Consider the following 20,058-nt stretch of genomic DNA (forward strand, 5'->3'; position numbering starts at 1 on the left):
CAGGAGTGTTGGAAAGTTTGTGTATTATGGAGAAGAAATGAAATGGGTCTAGGGAAGAACCCAAGACTGGAAGAAGCAGACACAAGCCTGTGGATCCAAACAGAAAGGGTTGGTGTTTTAGTTTCTTAGAACATAGGGTGATAGAGAGTGAGAATACTGCCAGGAAATGGGCTCACACTACGAGAGAGAGAGAGAGAGAGAGAGAGAGAGAGAGAGAGAGAGAGAGAGAGAGAGAGAGAGAGAGAGAACGGATGAGCAGCCCCTTGCACCCTTCTTGCCCTCAGAGACCATCTAGGAAGTGGGTTTGAAAGTTGTCCAAGTGAACAGATTAGGTCATCATGAGATGAGGTGTTGGCTGAATGAGCGAGCTGCCCCCACCTGGCTCCTCCAGCAGACAGAAGAATTAGCTCATGGCTGGCAGGGCCTCCTTCGCTCCCGGCAGCCACTGTGGGCCGGAACGAGTCATGCAGCGTGTTTGAACAGCAGTGCCTGTGGGCAGTGTAGGTCCCGGGGCACAGGCATGTCCCTGCTGCAGAAAGACTGACACTTCCCTCCCCGCCCCAGGGCTGGTCCTCTGCTGCGGAATCTCAGGTTCCCCTGCAGCTGGGGGGCCTGCCTGGCGGGGCACGTCTGGGCCTGGTGGGATTATGGTCTGACTTTGTTTTTCCGGATGCTCTGGGTCCCGGGTCTGGCTCTCCTCCTCCAGCTCTTCATCTTTACAAAGCCTAGAAAGAGAGACAGAAAATGTGCTCCCTGGAGCAGGAAGGACGTAGGTTAGATGTAAAGAAAGACTGTCTGCCCAGGTTTTGAAGGGCTACTCTGCCCAGGGCCTGCACCGTCCAGCTCCCTGCTTGTCCAGATGGAGGGAAAACCCCCACGGCCCTTCTAGCCCAGGAAGCTGTCGGTGCTGGACTCTGCTCCCCCGAACCTGGCTGGCACCTCTCCACCATCTTAGCGTGGGTCCAACTCAGTCACCCCTGGAGTGGTCTGCGTGGATGACATTCTAGCTGGCGGGGAGGGAAGAAACCCTACTGGGGGGGGGGGCACTGGGACATCGAGAGAGGCAAATGTTCCCTGGAACACTGTCTGGACCAGGACAATGGATCCTGTCTCAGCAAATCCTGGTCATGTGGGCATGCTGGGGACAATGGCAGGCAGTCAAGCTTCAGCCCTCGCCTGCTACGTGAGCCCATGCCTCCTAAAGTTCCTGACACGAGCCTCTCAGGTGTGTACCACTCTTTACAGTGTGCAGAGAGCTTTCATGGTACAAGAGTTCAGTTGATCCTCACAGCCTCCTTATGAAGCAGGTGGGGGTGGGGTTGGGGGTGGGGGTGGGGCACCAGTATATAGATTAGGAAACTGAGGCCAAGAGGAGAGGGCTGATCCCCGGTACTTGGCTTATTGGTAGCAGATCTGGGGCCAGAACCAAGATATTTGGCCCCGGTCCTTGCTCTCACCAGGTGGTTAACACACTGTCAAACCTGGGTCATCCTGAAGCCCTGAGCCATCGGGAGGGGTGTTTAAAATGTGAGCAGGGAGGGAAGGGAGTAGGTTATAGTGTGGTGTTTTTGTAAGCTGGGCTTCTTTTTTCTTCCTGAGGCAGACCTGCTAGTCAGGGCATGATGAACATGCAGTTGAGACCCGAAAATCTAGGGGGAGGTGAGGGCCAACCGATCTCATCTCAGCTGGCTTCCAGGGAAGGATGGGACGGTGCCGAGATTGGCTCCCGCTGCCCAGCAGGTCAGGGACCAACAGGATGACAGCTCAGTGCAGCCAAAAGGGATCTGTCTGGCGATGTGACTGATGTGGCACTCATAGGTCTTATCTACTTAAGAATATTTTTTATTTAAAGTGTGACTTTGTCTAGGGTTCACTGTATACCAGACACCATGTTAAGGGCTTTATATTTGTTACTTTAATCCTCTCAATGACCTATGACGTTGATAGTATTACCCCACTGGCTGGCTTCATGAGCAAGGAGGGACCCAGGCAACCCCTGGGGCCCTGCACTTGAGTTAATGCTCTGCTGTCGCCATATTGAAATTCTTCATTCTTTTTAACAAGGAGTCCTGCGTTCTCATTTTGCATTGGGCCTGGAAAATTATATAGTCAGTCCTGGTGACCCCCACTTCTCAGAAGAGGACGCAGAAGCACAGAGTGGTCATGATGCGACATGCCCATGATCAGAGAACTGGGGACCCCAGGGGTCTGATCCCAAGGCCCCCGCTCTCTGGAGTAGAAAGAGGCTGACCGGAGTCAGAAGACTCTGTGCCCAAGTCCTGTTGCCGGCACCCACCTGTGGCCACGGGGGAGTCCCTTCATCTCTCCCAGCCTTGATTTTTTTCATCTGTGAAATGGGATGATCCCACCTGTTCTCAGGGCTGCTGAGAGAAGTGATGGGCCCATGGGTGCTTTTACACATTCCCTAAAGGTCAAGGGATCAAAGAATCATCATTAGCTGACTCACAGCGCACTGGTGCTTCTGTTAATGCCTCCAGGTTATCCTGACACTGTCTTCGAGGGCCTTCTCCGGATTGATTAAGAAAGAGCTAATTAAAATAAGCTCCCCCTTCCCGAGGAGGTAGCTACGTAAAGTCATCAAATCGTAGCTGTTGCCCACCTGAAAGAGAAGACTTTTCCCTAACAGTTTCTCCCTCCAGCCGCGGATGGCCTTGCCCTCTGTGGTGATGGTGCAGCTGGGAGAGACTCCCCATCAGTGTCATCTGCTTATGGCTCTCTGCAATTAGATCCTCTCCAAAAAGTATCACTGGAAATAATCAGAGCTCCTGTGTCAGTGGGAAGAAGCCCTATAGGGGAAAGCTGCCCCAAGGCACGCTCAAAACAGATTCTGGCACCTCAGCAAAGAGGCTGATGGCGCCTAGGAGGGGCTCCAGAAAGCAGCTAATAGGCCTTTAGATTTGGAGAGATTCTAAAGAAGCCTGTGTGACAGGAAAGACACCCATGAGAACACCCTACCTTTGCAGAGCGTGCTAAACCTACAGAGAGTGTGGACAACACTTAGTTCTGCCGATGCCCCAGACCTAGGATGTTGTTAGTACCGTGTTTCCCCAAAAATAAGACCTAGCCGGACAATCAGCTCTAATGCGTCTTTTGGAGCAAAAATTAATATAAGACCCGGTATTATATTATGTTACATTATATCATACTATTTTGAACCTGGTAGTATAGTATAGTATATTATATTATATTATATTATATTATATTATATTATATTATATTATATTATATTATATTATATTATATTATATTATATTATACTATACTATACTATATTATATTATATTATATTATATTATACTCAGTCTTATAGTAAAATAAGACCGGGTCTTATTTTAATTTTTGCTCCAAAAGATGTGTTAGAGCTGATTGTCTGGCTAGGTCTTATTTTCCAGGAAACGCGGTATGACCCCATTTTACTTGTGAAGAAACTGAGGCTCAGCTAGCCTGACAGCACCTACAGCTAAGGCCATGTGGTTCTCAACCCTGCTGCTCACTGGACTCTGTGGCAAGCTTTAAAACTATGCCGATGCCTGAGTTCCACCCAAGATTAACTGAATTAGAATCCCCGGAAGTGGGGCCTGGCAATCCATGTTTGTGGAAATTCCTCAGGAGATTGTCACATGTGTGGCTGGAGGTGCAATCTAGTTTTCTCTGCCATCAGGTGGCGTGGAATATTCCTACTTATTCCTCAGGGATGCCCCAAAGCAGGGGTATCAGAGTGTGGGGAAGGGCAGCCAGCCTTTCTCTGGTCAGATTGCATGGCAAATGGGGATTATAGAAGCATCTGGAATAGACAGCAAGCTCTGCTCTTCTTGAGCATCTCCATGCTGAGATTGGAGAGGAGCCACACACCTCTGTGGGTGGCCCAGCCTGGGTTTTGATTTTGCCCCCGCCCCCCGCCCCCCTTCTCTGCCTCCTCCTCTGCTTGCCTACCATCACCCAGTGCCCAGTTCCCATCACCCCAGACAAGCAATCACAACTCTTGGTTTCCGTTTTCCTCCTTGCCGAGAACATTGTAGGTACATACAAGTCAATACAAATCTCTCTTCCTTCCCTTCCTGTCCCACACCAATGGTGGCATACTCTCTAGGCTGCTCATGTCTCATTTTTTGTATGTAAGCTTTATCTGGGACATCATTCCATATCACTTCCTTATTTTTCATAGCTGCATGCCCTCAGCACAGATATTTAAAACTCACCCTGAAAACCAAAACCTTCTCTCCCCAGGGCAAGTCAGGTATCTCCCGCTCTGATGCACCCTGTCCAAAATGTCCCTGTGGGCCCAGAGGCTGTGGGGCCGCGGCCTAGTTCTAACTCTGAGTGACTTCTCTACCCCGTGCCCTGATATGATGAGGCAAATACCTTGGCTCAAACCGCCTCCCTAGACGTGGGGAGGCCAAATCAGACCAGAGCACTGAAGCCCTTGCCCAGTGGGCATTTCAGGTGAATGTGAGAACCATCTCTCTATAATGGTGAGTCACCACCTTGCTTGGTTTAACAATCTACCTTGAGTGCAGTCGTCTCTTCCTTCAGCTGCTGCAGGTTTATTTGCTTCCTCTTCTGAAGAGGTGAGGTAAGGTGTTGTTCTTGGAGGAAGAAGCTGAGAGTGTGCAGTAAGACTGGCCTTGAAGTGCTGGTGCCTGAAAATGGGTGCTGTGGTGGGTGGGGTGGGGTTGGGTGGGGTCAGTGGTCTGTGGACCCAGCGGCAAACCTGTGTCTGCCTGGGGACCTGCAGGCAGCTGCCGCTCAGAGACATAAGCCCTCAGACTCCGACGACCTGGACTTCTCCTGGCTAATTGCTGGGAGCTCTCGGGTGAGTCATTTAATCTCTGGGAGACTCAGGTACCGCAGGGATAAAATTGGGACAAAAGCAAGTAACTACAGACTTGCAGTAAGGATTAAATGAGATAACAGAGGGGGAAGCATTTCATAAACGGTGAAACAGTATACAAAGTATTGATTTATTATTAACCTCTCTGCATCAAGTTAAGGCATTGCATCATTTCCCTTGTAGTCCTGAAGTAGCAATTAGCAGCCCTGTCGCTGAACCTCTGTGAACCTCCATTTTCCCTCCTTGGGAGCTCAGGAGCACACAGGCCTCGTGCAAAGGGAGGGATTAGTACTGACACCCAATCCTTCCTGCAGGGCCGGCACCAGCCAGCAGATTCGCACCACCTGCCCTTCCCCATGAGGAGGGAGCTCAGCCCAGCTTCCCTGCCAGTCTCTGATCTGCCCGCACCTCCAGGACTGATAGATCTTGGCAAAGCTGCCCCCAAAGATTCCTGCTAACACTTGTCTGTTCCTGCCTTTTGTGAAGCATGGCGCCCACAGGACTCCGGGAAGAATCTTAAAGCCCGGAGCTCCCCAGCTGCTCCAGAGGGACTCTGTGTGGCTCACCCACAGTCTCTCTCAGCTCTCTCAGTCTCTCTCAGCTCTGGGAGCTGCTCCCACCCCAGCGATGCCCTCAGGAGCCTTGGCCCCAGCTGGTTGAGACCATTCCAGAGTGGGACCCAACCTTGCCACCCCACCACCTCCCATGTCTGGCTGCCCTGGCAAGATTCTAGAATGTCTGTGCCCCAGATTCAAGTAGAAGAAGTGGTGGTGGGGGAAGAAGGGCCGGCAGGAACAGCCCCACTTCCCGACGACCACCTCCGGAGCCTGAAGGCTCTCACTGAAAAACTGAGGCTGGAGACCCGCAGGCCCTCCTACCTGGAATGGCAGGCCAGGCTAGAGGAGCAGGCATGGCACTTCCCGAGGCCGGCTGCTGCGCAGGGGGAGTGTGAGGAGGGGCAGCCCTCCCTCTCCACCAAACAGCCCAGGCCGCATCCTCCACCTAAGGAAAACGCCAACCAGGATGTTGTGACCCGGTCCACCGGCAAGCTGGAAGGCTTTGAGAATATTGATGAAGCTATAGCCTGGCTCAGGAAGGAACTGGTAAGTGGCTGCCCGTCCCAGGGTCCCCAGAAAAGATGCCATCGTGTGTGTGTGTGTGTGTGTGTGTGTGTGTGTGTGTGTGTGTGTATATCTCCCTGTCTCCATCTCACTCTGTCGGTCTGTCTTTCTGCCTCCACCTCTGTCTCTCTGTCTCTCTGTCTCTCCTCCCCATCTATACCTCTCCCAGTTGCACATCTGTCATCTTCTGATTAAATCAAGGGTAGACCTTATTAGTACATGGTTACATGAGATTCATGTGTCAATAAGCCCCTGATCACAGGAGGTGATGGAGGAAGCAAGTGTTGCCCCTGAGAACCTGAGCCCATGGAGGTGCCCTCCACCTTCCCCAGTGCCACTCCTGGCATCAGAGTCTTATAATCTTGTTCTTGGGCTTCTCACGGGACTTCTGGAGTGTGACTGCCCCTCCTTCTCTCTGAAACTCTCTCACCCTGCCATTCACCCAAGCTGCTGGCCGGCTCCTGTGACCACCTGGTCAGCAAGCGTGAGTGTCTACTCACCCACAGTGCTGTGCTGCCCAGTGGGGTGAGCTCAGGGCAGAGCCATTGGGGCACAGAGCTGTGGGGAGACTGCTGTAAGTGGCCCAGGCTCAGCTCAGCAGTACTCTACTGATACTGAGCCGTGTGCAGGAGCTACACAGAGGCCAGCATGGCTGATTAGGCCTATGGTGGAGGCTCTGGCCTGGGCCTCAGAGGCTGAGTAGGAATCTGCTCAGAAATCAGGCCTGGGAGAGTGTCTGGGTGAAATGAGTGTAAGCAATGGGTAGGGGTGTGGAAGCTGGGGCCAGCAGCTCGACCTTATTTCTGCCCATGGGCACAGCAGGCTCTCAGCAGAGCCAGGTATGATGCTAACCTTCCCCATCACCTGCGGCCCAGGTCACATGTGTGCTATCAGGCCACTCTGGCCACAGGTGAGCCAGCAATCAAGAGCCAACTGCCCGCCAGAGCCGCTAGTATCTCCTGGGTCAACAGGATAGGCCTGCTTGGTTTGTTCTGCATAATCCTAAAAAATACACCCCTTCTGGGGCCTGGAATTCCCCGTAAGTTGAAGTAAATAACTGGAGTGGGGCAGGTAGGGGTGAGGAAATCGGGCATCTGATTAATTGTAAATATTTTTTTGGTTTTAATCTTTGAGACTGCTTCTTAAAATGTTCCATTCTACTATGTCTGTCTTTAGTAACTGGAGTGTTAGTTGGTTTGCCTAAAAGACGGGATACCTGTGGGTTCTCGCTATGTCACCAGACACTCCATCGCTACTGGGTGTTCACGGGGGTGAAGAGAGATGGACTCTCCGTGGCCGGGATGGACCCTGGAAGGTGCTGTTTAAATTCCTGTAGCTGAACTACTTTCATTTGTTTTCAGAAAGAAGAACAAAAAATATTTCCATTAACCAAGGATTCAGTTTGTTGGTTTAGGGTTCATTTGAGGTTTTATTGCTTTGGGAAGCAGATGCTTTTGCTTTCTAAGTTAGCATTCTCCATGGGCCCCACTTTGGGGTGGAGATCAGAGAAGGAATTCCCTGTGTGTAAACGAGCAGGGAGTCCTCTGGAGCTCGTCCTCATCCTGTAGATGAGAGCGGTGCCTCTCAACCCAGGGTGCATATTAGAATTGTCGGGAAGCCTTGAAACCTCCCAAATCCTAGGCCATATCCCAGACCGATCAAACGAACATTTGGGTTAGGGGTACCGAGGTGTCAGCAGTTTGTAAAGCTCCCAGGTAAAGCCAAGGGCAACAACCATTGCCACAGACCTACAGGCCATGCTCGTTTTCCTTGCCCAGCCACTGCAAGCCTAGCAGCACGAAGTGCCCTGGTCAGAGGATGCTGGCTGAGAGGAGGAAGGTGGGCCAGTTCAAGGACAACCATAGGTAATATGTAGAGTAATAATACTCCGTAAGTGGAGAGAGGAACATTCATTGTCAGGACTAACTTGGCTGCCAAAAGCTGTCTTAAATAAATACAGGGAATATCAGCATTATTACTAATACTTTATATTTGCGTGATGTTTTCCACCCTCCTGCCATGTGTCTGTGCTACCAGGGTTGAGTAATAATAGTGATAATAATACCACTGAGATTTGTCACTAATTGAGTGTTTGCTGTATGCGAGGTACATCACATGCATTACTTACCTCTTCCGACTGTCACATCACTTTCCTGTTACCCCCATTTTACAAAGGAGGGAACCAAGGCTCCGAGAGTAAGTGAGAGAGTAGAAATTTGAACAGTGGCCCATCTGGTTGCACCATACTGCATAGTATCTTCCAAAGATATTTGACTTTGCGGTGTGATTCCTAAAAATATAAATTCACAAAGATGTAAGGAGTCAACAGAATGCATGGGGGCGGAGGGAGAAACAAGATTGAATGACAGAGTCCCAGCCCTCACTCCATTATCTCTTTGATTCCTACAATGGACCTGTGTCATTGCAGTTATTGTCTCCATTTTACAGGCGAGTAAACTGAGGCTCATTGAAATCAGATGACCTTCCTAGAATTAAATGACTAACAAGTGGCAGTGCCAGAGCTTGAACTCAGCCTTCACAATTGAGAGCAGAGACCTTGGGTAGAGGCGGGAGATAAGGCTGGAGAGGTGGCCCTCCGGCAGGCGGGGCTGGTCAGGCATGCCTACTCCAGCTGTGTGGCAGAGTATCTCTTAGAGTGGTGACTCGACTCGAAAACTCTAATGCGCATACAGATCACTCCGGTCTCTTGTGAAAATATAAATTCTGTTCCTAAAGGTCTAGGATAAAGTCCATGGTCCTGAGTTTCCAACAAGCTCAAAGGTAATGCTAGATTGTTGGTCTACCCACTATACTTTGAGAATCAGGACTGAAGGGCAGGCATGAAAGACAAGCGCCAGAGGACCAAGAAGGGACCTTAGAGAAAGCCCCAGGGATCCCCAAGCCTGCACCCCGAGCCCTGTCCCTGCCATAACTGCCCTTTTGGCTTGGGCCTCAGCCAGTGAATGGGCCTCTGGGAACCGCCCTCAGCATTCCACACTGAGGGTCCAAGAACTGAACTCGTTCAGAAGAAGGTATGTCTGAGGTCAAAGGCAGCCCAAACCCAGACTGGCAGTCTGGTCAGCTCAAACGTGCAATTCCACACAGGAGATTAAACAGTAACACGGCAACTTAAAATCCTTTGATTGGATTAAACACAGATTTCCACATTTGAATAACAAACCCATTCTCCTGATTTTAAGTCTCAGTCAAGACATTAAACTTCATGTTATTTGTTTTTCTAATTCATCATCTGTGAATACATTCAAGGTGTCATTAAAAGTCAATCTATTTTTTTTAACCCAATGAAAGCAGTCTCAAGTAACCTGTTTCATTTTAAGCCCAGCATCAAGTTTTCTCTACACCTGGGCAAGCCCTCTATGCCAATTTGTCAGGCTCATGTGCAAATTCGTCTTTTCTCATGACTTGACCAAGGAAGCATTCAAAATCGGACTAGTTGTGTGGCCGTTTTCCCTATGCAAAGCCAAACACTCAATTTGATTGAAGTTTTGGCTCACTTGTGGGTTTGTGCCCCGTGGAGGGCAGGCCCTGAATGTTTCTCTGACCATCACTGTGAGGTGGCCCCAGCAGCAGTTACTGCAATCAGTGAGGCTTTGTTGTCAATGTTGATCCTTTTAGACCAGGGGTGTCCAAACTTTTTTCAACGTTTTTCACCAAGGGCCGTATGCGATAAAATACACAAACAGCCGGGCCACTCACTCAAGGTGAAGTACATATCGCCTCACCTGGTTTATTTAAGTAAACCAAATATATTTTTGGAATTTGCTGCGGGCCAATTAAAAATGGATTGCGGGCCACAGTTTGGACACCCCTGTTTTAGAGGCAATGTTGGGTCTGGAAGGATCAGCTAGTTCCCCCTCTCCTGCCCCCCCCCCAAGTCTCCTCCAGCTTAAAGGCAAAGAATGACTGTCTGTATCTTGACTTATTTCCAAGGCAGTGAGTAAAGGGTCCCAAAAGCTCCCTCAGGGGTCCACTCTCCCTCTTACCTTCCACTGCAGGGAAAATGACAGCCCCCAGAGACCTGCAAGTAGAATAAGTTTTCTTTCAGGTTCATGTATTGAGGGACACAAAAAAGGTGGGGCTCTTCAAATCCTGTTGGCATTAGTCCTCCAGCTAGGAAGGCCTGACCTTTGACTTCCTGAGTATTCAGAAAACATGCTGCCATCTGGCTATTCGGGCAGGGCTGCTGCCTCTGCACTCAGTGGCTTTGGGTCTCCTGGCTTCTCCATGCTGATGCCCAGCCTTGTTGCTTGTGGGAGATGGAGACCGGAGACCAACTCAGAACCCGGTGAGGTGGCCATTGTGCAACTCTGCTTGCTCTGGGCTGCTCACTTTGCCAAAAGGTGGCAGCCTCCAGCTTCCTACCTTCAGGCCACCCTCCGTAGGTGGCCAAGTGGCCTGAGGTGGGGTTGGGGGCAACGCTTAAGGAAGGGGTAAGCTAGAGAGGGCACAACCCTGAAGCTGAGGGACTCAGCCCTCTGACTGAGTCTGGAATTCAGAACATATCACAAAGGCCTCTGACTGTGTTTGGGCCCAGAGCTGGCAGCACTAGGGGAAAAAGGAATGTTCTCTTCTGTCTTCGCCCTTTAATCCTGCTGAAATGTTTCCCTTGCCAACCTGAAAGATAAACGGGAGAAATCTTCTACTTGGCCTGTATGATACCAAAACTAAAAACAAAACAAAAAACATTCCAGCTTCCTAAGGGGTTGTCTTTGTGGTGAGAATCCCTGGGCGTCAACAGATATTTTTCTTTTAGCTTCACACAGGTGTTGGATCCCCACAGACAGAGCCCCCGAAAGGTGTATATGGTTTTTAAAGAAAGGGAGAAGAAGCCTGACAAGTTTTAATCATTCTGGGGCCTGATGTGGCAAGAAGGGGTGGACCTGGACTCAATTGGCCCCTCCTGGTGGCAGCTTGAGTTCATCCTTTCCTGGTTAACCCTCTCCCGTCTATGCTGCCCGCTTGGCAAGCACGAGTAGAGTGTACAGGCATCCCTCTGAGGCCAATCTTACCCATTTCTGCTGAATGATATGCCAAGTGACAATTCAGATCCACCAAGCATCTTGTGATGGGGATGGAGGTGAGAAATGTGAGGATGGCAGCCATGTTAATACCTCCCATCTGGGGAGTATTTTACATACTGTATCCTGTGCGAGGTGTGGAAGTATTTGCTCTTCCCATTTTACAGATGAGAAGACTGAGGCTCAGAAAGATCATGAACCTAAGGGTCAGAGCGGTTAAGTGACTCACCCAAGGTCAAAGGCAAGGATGTGGCTAAACTAAGACTTAGACCCTCATCTCCTGGCTCTGGATCCAGATCTCTTTCCTTTGTATGAAGTACAGGTATTCACATCAAATGTTCAAATCACTGGGGCCATGAGTTGTCAAAAAGCCTGCATTTAAAACTATTAATTTCAGAACAGGACACATGTAAAGGATTATAGAATTATTAGCTATGATTCATAACAGTCCTTTAGCAATGTCAGGGCAGCTGTGCCTGTTCTATGATAAGGATAATAACTTGCTCAGAGCCGCCCAGGGAGTTGCTAGCCAAGCTGGTTTGATTCACAAGAGAGGCTTTTTTTGTTTTGTTTTTTCCCTTTCTTCTGCCCCCCCCCCCCCATTCAAGCTGTTGTTTCTCAGTCTAGTTGTGTAGGACACAGCTCCCTGGCCACTCACGCTGGCCACCGGCCACTCCCGGCAGCTTGCAGAAGCCCACACCATCCTCCAGCTGCTTACAGCAGCCCAGCTCCAGAGAGAGCTATTGTTCACAATCTTAGTTGTGGAGGGCGCAGCTTACTGGCCCATGTGGGAATCAAACCAGTGACCTCAGTGTTAGAAGCACGGCACTTTAACCACCTGAGCCACTGGGCCAGCCCTCACAAGAGAGTTTTTAGTTCAGGTGTCTCTTAGCCGCAGGCAGAGTCTTCTCAGTCTGGCTTGAGGCTTTCAGCCTGTCCACACCAGCAACCTGCAGGAGGAAAATTCTGTTCTATGAATCTGGCCCTTTAGTGGTTACTGAAGAATGTATACACAAAGGTGTCAGCAAAGGAAATAGGATGAAACAGCAATCATCTTTACTTTCTGGGAGCTAATATGATTCTTTGGACTTTTCTGTAGTTTATGAAATTTCTAAAATAGGAATATAGTATATATAATTAGGGAGAAAAAGAGATAAAAATAAAAGACGAGAGAGAGAAAAGAACGAAACTCCTCTGTCTTGCCAGTGTGATTGGTACACACTCCCTACCTTGTAGTCTTCAGATTAAATAAAAAGCATTGAACCTCCTAGATAAGAAAAATGAGGCCCGTGCGCCCCAGAAATTTCCCACGGAGCATTAGAGCTGATGAGGTGGGGGCTGTTGACCAATGAGATGCAGCGGACCGCGAATCAGGAGGTCTCGCCTCCTTTCCTTTTCTTGGCTGCCTTGCAGTGCAGAAGAGAAGGGAAAGGGAAGGAGAAGAGGCCTGATGGCCGTACCCAGCCAGAATAACAGCACAAGGTGGTCCTGGGCTGTACCAGACAGCCCGGGGTACGTTGATCCAATCCTCTGTCTATTCACTACAACTCGTGTTCACTGAGTGCCTCGGCTTAGGCGCTGGTGCAGGTGGGGGCCCAGGTGAAGGGACAGGGTTCCTGTCTGTATGGGGTTTCCCCGCCTGTGGAGGAGAAAGACATGTAAACACAGTGACACGGTGTGACAAGAGCAGTACTAGAGGTACAATAAATATTGTTCCAAAATGCTTGGGGGAGCTGAGGTCCGTGCTGAGTGGCCACCGTGTGCCCGTATAGCAGACAATGAAATTAGCCAAAGGGAAATATACAAATCCTTAACTTCCTCAGCAAACAGATTCACATCTTTAAGCATGATGGACATTAGGCTTCTCCTTATTTCTCCTATAATAATTAAAACCCAATTCCTCTGATGGGCAGCCACCCAGTTATAATAACTACACAACATGCTAGTGTGTTGTGACTATTGGATGAGGCACCAGGACGTTTGTTAAGAATACAGATCCCTCTTGGCCCTTCATAAAAATTCGGATTCCATACATCAGGGGTGATGTCAGGAACTTGACAAGTGCCTGTGCGTGATTCTCATGCAACTGGCCTGTTAGCTGGTCATAGGCAGAGTGGGCAAAGCATACCATTGCTAACTGGATTGGACTTCCAGTCAAATTCTGTCACATCCTCGTTGTGTGACTTTAGGAAAACCAATTCATGTAGCCCTGGGTTTGTCATTGTAAAATAGGGATAACAATACCTACCTGGCAGGGTGTTGTGAAGGATGGATGAAGAAGGCAGGAGCGGAAGGGCAGTGAGTGACTGCTGAGTTCCTGGAACAGTCAGGTGCCAGGTTTTGCACATTTATTTATAGGTCATTTTCCTTTCATGGTCATTTAATTCTCACAGCACTCTTTTAAGGTAGGCACTATTATTATTCCCATTGTATGGAAGAGGAAACTGAGGTAAAGTGTGAGGTGTGATCACAAAATACAGTGAATGTTTAAATAAATAAAATTTATTTCAGTAGAAGAAACACTGCCATTAATGCTCTCTCAAAACACTCCCCCTCGCTTCAAACACACTTATCTCATTGTTCTCGCCACTCTCTGAAGCAGTTCTGGAAGTCCTCTTTCCTGAGTGTCTATACTTCATCTTCCATCATGACAATGCTCTATGTCACACATGGCTTCTGGTACAGCAATTTCTGTCAAATAAAAACATTACAGTGTGTCCTCATCCACCTTATTCAACGGATCTGGCACCATGAGACTTCTGGCTCTTCCCCAAAGTCAAAATGACCATGAAAGGAAAATGTTTTAAATCGATTCGAGGCATTGAGGCAGCCACGACAGCGCAACTTAAAGACACTCACTAAAGAGGACTTTCAGAACTGCTTCAGAAAGTGGCAAGAACAATGAGATAAGTGTGTTTGAAGCCAAGGGGAGTATTTTGAGGGGAAAATGTGTCTTTCACTGTAATAATTTTTTTTTATTTAAACAGTCACCATATTTTGTGACCGTACCTCATAACTTGCCCAAGACCAACCAGCAGAGCAGAGACTGAAACCCAGATCTGCTGACCTCTGAACCCCTGCTCTGTACAGTTGCTAAACAGACAATTGCTCCTGTGATCTAATGAGCATGAGTGCATTTTGTGTTTCATGAAGTTTTATGCTCATTCAACACATTCTCTGAACCCCTGGGATGTAGGGCTGCTACTCTCCAAAGTTTACTCTATTTTGCCCTCCTTCCTAGAAGTCCCTCTGTCTCCTTTGTTCTCATACAAAGGCCAGGTCTGGTGGCAGATAGATTCAGAAGGGTTTGTTCAAGACCAAGCCATGCCCCTGGGCTAGACAATTCCTTTCCGAGGTCTGTATTATTTTGCAAGCTTCTGGACCTACCCCCTGCCCCCAGGCTACTGCCAGGGGCCGGAAAAACTGGGCACTGCCCAGCAGGTGTTAGTTGAGTCCCTGGATGCAAGCCTGAACCAGACACAACCCAGTGAGCAGACAAAAGCCAAGGGAAAGTTACAGAGAGGTTCACTCAAGGCGGCTAAGCGTCAGCAGCGTGGAGACAGTTTCCAAGTCTGTACCAAGGGCCTGGCACTCAGGAGACACACCTCTCTACCACCGGGGCCAGGCTGTAACGTGAAGTCTGCTCAGGAGCCAGGGGAGAAGGTGGGTCCCAGGTGGGTCAAGAAGCTTCTTTCTCCCACCCAGCTCCCACCCAGGGCAGGCACCCCACCAGCACCTGTGACCGAGGAGGACAAAACCTCCTTTTTCTGATGGTGCTAATTCTAATAGTACTAGTTAGAATTATGAACAGAACCATCAAATCTTAGAGCAGCAAGGAACAAAAGGGATGGTCAACCCTCAGTTTTCAATGAGGGAAGCTGATGTGAGGAGAGATTCTGTGAGGGCCTGTCAGACAGCAGCTCACAGGCTCCAGCCCAGCCCTCTCCACCCACGCCCTTTCTCATCTCTCATGTCAGCAGCCCTCTTGGTCAGTGGTCACCACATTTCACAGTCCTCAACAGTTCCAGAGACCTTCCTGAGCACACAGGGTGTGTGTGTGCGGGGGGAGGGGCAGCTCTGATTTCTCCCCTAACTCTGCAACATGAGAGGGGGCCAGGTCACAGACGCTCCACAGGCACAGCACTCTCCTGAGATGGGTTCTGAGTTCACCCCAGTCCTGCAGGCTGCGCTGAGGCCCCTCCAGCCGATGAAGCCTAAGCCATCTGTTCTTCCTAAGAAGGCAGGTTCCAGGCTAATGGCGTGTAAAATGATTTTGGAGAGCAAAATGGCCTTAATTATGCCTGGAAGGTGGAGCAGACACTAGATTTGCTTCACCTCCGATTGAATGCACAGGTGGGAATCTATATATAGAAACCGCAGGTGCGTGGGAGCCTTAATTACTTACACAAGACTCAACTCCACCGAGCTCCCCTCCCAGCAGCAGCCCTCTATCCTCTTGGTCAGTGGAGTCACGTCCCCTCTGGGTCAGCTTCGTGGGCTTGCTCAGCATCAGAGGGGAAACTCCACTTGGTTAGTTTCCAAGCTGGGAAGTTCAGAATCCAAGAACTCCTATAACCTAGTAGGAGAGACGAGAGTGTCATGTGGGAAATAATAACAACAACAAAAAAGATAAGTTGAATGCTTAGCTCTGTGACTCTGAAGAAGGGATAAAGTAGAACTAATATTTATGGAACCCCATGTCCCATACTAAGTGTCTTATTTTTTTTTTACTTATTTAATTCTCAGAACAGGAGTTATTATGCCCATTTCACAGATAAAGAAATTGAGGCTCAGACAGCTTTAGCAACTTGCCCAGAATCGCACCACCAGTGAGTGGTAGAGAAGGACTTTGGCCTCACGAGCCAATGCTCTGTTCATTCTATTTGCTAGCTCCCCGCAAGCCTGGAGGGCAGCCTGAGTGGGAAAGTCAGCAATAGTTTCCTCAGGATTGTCCCAGCTATGGAAAATCAAGACTTAGCTCTGGAGAGATTCCTTTCCTTTCCTTTCCTTTCCTTTCCTTTCCTTTCCTTTCCTTTCCTTTCCTTTCCCTTCCCTTCCCTTCCCTTCCCTTCCCTTCCCTTCCCTTCCCTTCCCTTCCCTTCCCTTCCCTTCCCTTCCCTTCCCTTCCCTTCCCTTCCCTTCCCTTCCCTTCCCTTCCCTTCCCTTCCCTTCCCTTCCCTTCCCTTCCCTTCCCTTCCCTTCCCTTCCCTTCCCTTCCCTTCCCTTCCCTTCCCTTCCCTTCCCTTTCACAAATGGCTTTTGCACACCAGAGCCGCACACCAGAGCCACACACCAGGCGCTGGGATGGTCCTAGTGAACGCACAGTCTTCATGTCTCCTTGATGTTTTCCAAACCCTGGTGGGGACGCAGGTGATTAAGCAGGCACCATCAGTGGCATGTGTAGGTGTTATGACAGAAGTTTCCATGGTGGGGTGTGTTACCCGACATGCAGGGATGGGGAGGCAAAGGCTAACCTGGACCTGAAGGATGATGGGGTGTAAAGCAATGTCTGTAGGGGAGGGGACAAAGACCCAGTGTGGCTGTGATGGCAGGGGGTCGGGAGGCGTGGGGGTGGGTGAGGGGCTCTGAATGGCAGTGCCGAGGCTAGAGAGAGCAGGGGAGCCAGGAGGGCTGGTTGGACCTTTGAAGGTTTGAAGAAGGGAAGAGACCTGCCCATTTGCCTGTTGAGTATAGAATTGAGTCCAGAGAGTCGGAGGGGAGGCAGGGAGGAGACTGGTGAGGAGGTGAGTGAAAGGTGCTGGGTGAGAGGTGACTGTGCATGTGCTAATCTGCGCTTGTCTTTCCCAACCTGGGAGCAGTGCCCATCTCTCCTGCGCTTGCTTTTGGGCACAGAATTCATTTCTTGGGCAGATAGTGTCCAGCGCCCCCCTCATGTCCAGAATGCAGTCTTATGAGGTAGGGAGAGGTGATCAGCATCTCCTTTCCACAAAGAGATCACCTCACCTGCTCAGAGCCACTCCTCTCATTAGGGGTTGGACTAGGACAGCATGTGCGTCCCTTTTGGCGGCTACCACAGATGAGCTGGCTTATAAACAACAGCTATTTAGTTCTCACAGTCTGGAGGCTGCAAGTCCAGGATCAGGGTACCAGCACAACCAGGAGAGGGACCTCCTCTGGGTCACAGACTTCTCACTGTGTCCTCACATGGTGGAAGGGGCACGGGAGCAATCTGGGGTCTCTTATAAGATCACTGATCCTATTCCTGGGGGCTCCACCCTTATGACCTCATCAGCTCCCAGAGGCCTCACCTCTAAATACCATCACACTGAGGGTTAGGTTTCAATATAGGAATTTGGGGGAGATAGGAACATTCAGACCCTAGGAGACTAGAACCCAGAGCCTCTGGGGACAGATCTGGGAGCCCATCAGCATTCATCACCCCATCTTTCCCCAAGGCCAGTCTCACCCATGAAGATGGCAATTTGGCCTACGACCTTCCAAGTTTGCAAATCAAAGACCTCGTCGTATATGTAGAGCTCGACTCTTGCCGTCGAGGACAGAGAATCCCTGGCAGGTCCTGAGGCCCCCGCTGCTCTCTGTCCCAGTTCTGGGGCTCTGTTCAACTTTTCCTCCCAGCAGACAATGGCTCCAAGGGGAGCACGACAGCCTGTCAGAGACGCCCAGAGAGACAGATAGATGAGCCATCTCCTGCTCAGGTGATGGGCGCCATGGTGCCCTCCTGCCCACCACAATCCAAGCTTGGGGCATCCCAGAGAGCCCAGGACCAACCTGGCACCTGCTCTGGCCCCAAGGGCAGCATGTGGCAGTCGTGAGCAAAGCCTCTGCTTGCCAGGAGCAGTGCTCGGCTCCCTCCAGAGTAGAGACCTTCAAGAACACATTTTAGTCTTCGCCTGAGTTGACAGCTTCCCCTGGAAATAAATTCACAAACTTAGTTTGCTTTCTAAGTGTGTTTGAAAAAAATGTTTTAAAACTTTTCCCAGATTCTAAAGTTGCCATCCAGCAGCACACTTCAATGACCCCACTCACCTTTCCTAAGAGCATTATTCTGGCTCTTTCTCAGAGGCTAGACGCAAGCTCAAATACTGAATAATATTTTATCCAGGCTTCTAAATGCGTTCCTACACAAGACTGATGAAAACAATAAGCTGGACCTTTCGGTTAAATTGAACAATCATGAGACAGGTTACACAATCTATTTTCGAGGTTTAGAATTAAGTCTCATAGACAACAGAGAGTGTTCTGTTCCTTCACATGCTGCTGAGAAAATGGCCTGGATTTTATTCCCAGTCTCTGTTCAACATCATTCAGGGACTAATGGAAGCTGTTGGGCTGGGATAGCTTAGATACAAACCTCAGGATTGGGGATTAAACAAAATTCCCTTGATCACCTTGAGATTTTTTTTCTGTCTACCCAGATCTGTGCTACTTACCATGCTCTCCAATCCAGCTCATTCGTTCACCTCTGGTTGGCCCCTGGGTGCTGGGATTTCTCTGGGGCAATAATTAAAGATGCATTAGGAAATCCCTTCCCCAAATGTGCTTGCAAATTTGCACAGGGTGTTGTGTCAAGCCACTGTCACTGTCTTGTTTTTCCAAACTAAGAGAACAGAAGCTTCCACAGGCAAACGTGCAGAATTCTCCAGAAAATGAAGGACTAGAGAATAGAAACAAAGCAGATCATGAATAACGTTCCAGGAAAGACTTTTGTTGGAAAGAGAAGGATCTGGGTGACAATCCATACATTGCACCTGTTTTAGGAAGCAGAGGCTGTAGTGGGTGAAAGATGGCGCCTTCAAAAGAATTGCTCCTTCTGCTCCTGATGGTCTGATATTTATCTGTCTTTTTTTTTAAGCTCCCAAAGTCTTCAGGACATTTTAGACCTGTAGATATCAGACCCAATAAAGTATTCAAGCAGATCCCATTAGCAACTAGGAATAAGGGTATTTGCTTCCCTGAGACACCAAAAAATTATTCAGTGTTTTAGACAGAGCGAGTGAACACAGAGGAAGTAGGCAAGGGGTGCTGAGGAAGGAAGCAAATTCTCCAGATTGCCAAAAAAATGCTGCTTCTCCCAATGCTGCGAGAGCCGTTGGCAAAGAACAAAACACTCTGTCCCTTTGCCAGTTGGTCTGAGTCCTCCATGTGTGACCACCGCTCCTCTAACCCACCTCGGAGAGGCCGTCAACCTCCCCACCACTCAGCCTGGGTCAGGATCTGGTCAGTTCTCAGTGTTGCTCAAGTTACAGTCTGCATCCCACTACTTACACGGGTGGTGTCTCCAACTGGCCAGGATGGGTTCTCAGTTGCCCACGCCTGCAACCACACTTGCTGCAGGTAGGGGGACCAACCATCCCTGTCTGCCTGGGACTGAGGAGGTTTCCAGGACTTTGGAGGCTAAATCCAGGAAGGTCGTGGGCACCTGGTGGTCGGGGTGGTCACCCCCACTTTGCAGCTTTTGTTGTTGCTTTTTAAATTGTGGTAAAATGTGTATAGCATAAAATATACCATTTTAACCATTTTTAAGTGTACAGTTCATTAAGTACATTCCTATCGTGGTGCAATGGTCACCACCATCCACCTCCAGAACTTTTTCATCCTCCCAAACTGAAACTCTGCATCCGTTCTCCCCTCTCCCCATCTCTGGCAACCACCATTCTTTCTGTTTCTATGAATTCGACTACTCTAGGTACCGCATATAAAAGGAATTATATATATTTGTCCTTTTGTGTCTGGGTGTTTTAACTTGTATATTGTTCTCAAGGTTCATCCTTGTTGTAGCATGTGTTAGAATTTCTTTATAAGGTTAAATAATACTCTATTGTATGTATATATCACGTTTTGTTTATGCATTCATCTGTCCGTGGACACTTGGGTTGCTTCCACCTTTTGGCTGTTGTGAATAGGGCTGCTGTGGACGTGGGTGTGCAATTGTCTGTTTGAGTCCCTGCTTTCACTTCTTTTGAGTATATACCAGAAGTGGAATTGCTGGATCATACGTAGTTCTATGTTTAATTTTTTGAGGAACTGCCATATGTTCTCCACATCATTTGGCTGCAGGTTTTGT

General features: G+C 49.2%; 1 protein-coding gene across 2 annotated transcripts in view; it reads left to right on the forward strand.

The window, feature by feature from the left end:
• FAM167A (family with sequence similarity 167 member A) overlaps nt 1-20,058 on the forward strand; it is a 42,953-nt gene that overhangs the window by 14,369 nt on the left and 8,526 nt on the right. Inside the window, exons 1-2 of one of the 2 annotated variants that reach the window (XM_074338342.2) lie at nt 4,697-4,834; nt 5,167-5,955. In XM_074338342.2, the coding sequence (XP_074194443.2) occupies nt 5,587-5,955 (369 nt within the window). In that variant the 5' untranslated portion in view covers nt 4,697-4,834; nt 5,167-5,586. Of the gene's footprint in view, nt 1-4,696; nt 4,835-5,166; nt 5,956-20,058 lie in introns of those variants that run through there. The other variant, XM_019733174.3, reaches the window with a different exon arrangement.

Source organism: Rhinolophus sinicus, chromosome 15 (genome assembly GCF_057876585.1).
Source record: "Rhinolophus sinicus isolate RSI-liver-muscle chromosome 15, RSI-T2T, whole genome shotgun sequence".
Taxonomy (NCBI): Eukaryota; Metazoa; Chordata; class Mammalia; order Chiroptera; family Rhinolophidae; genus Rhinolophus; species Rhinolophus sinicus.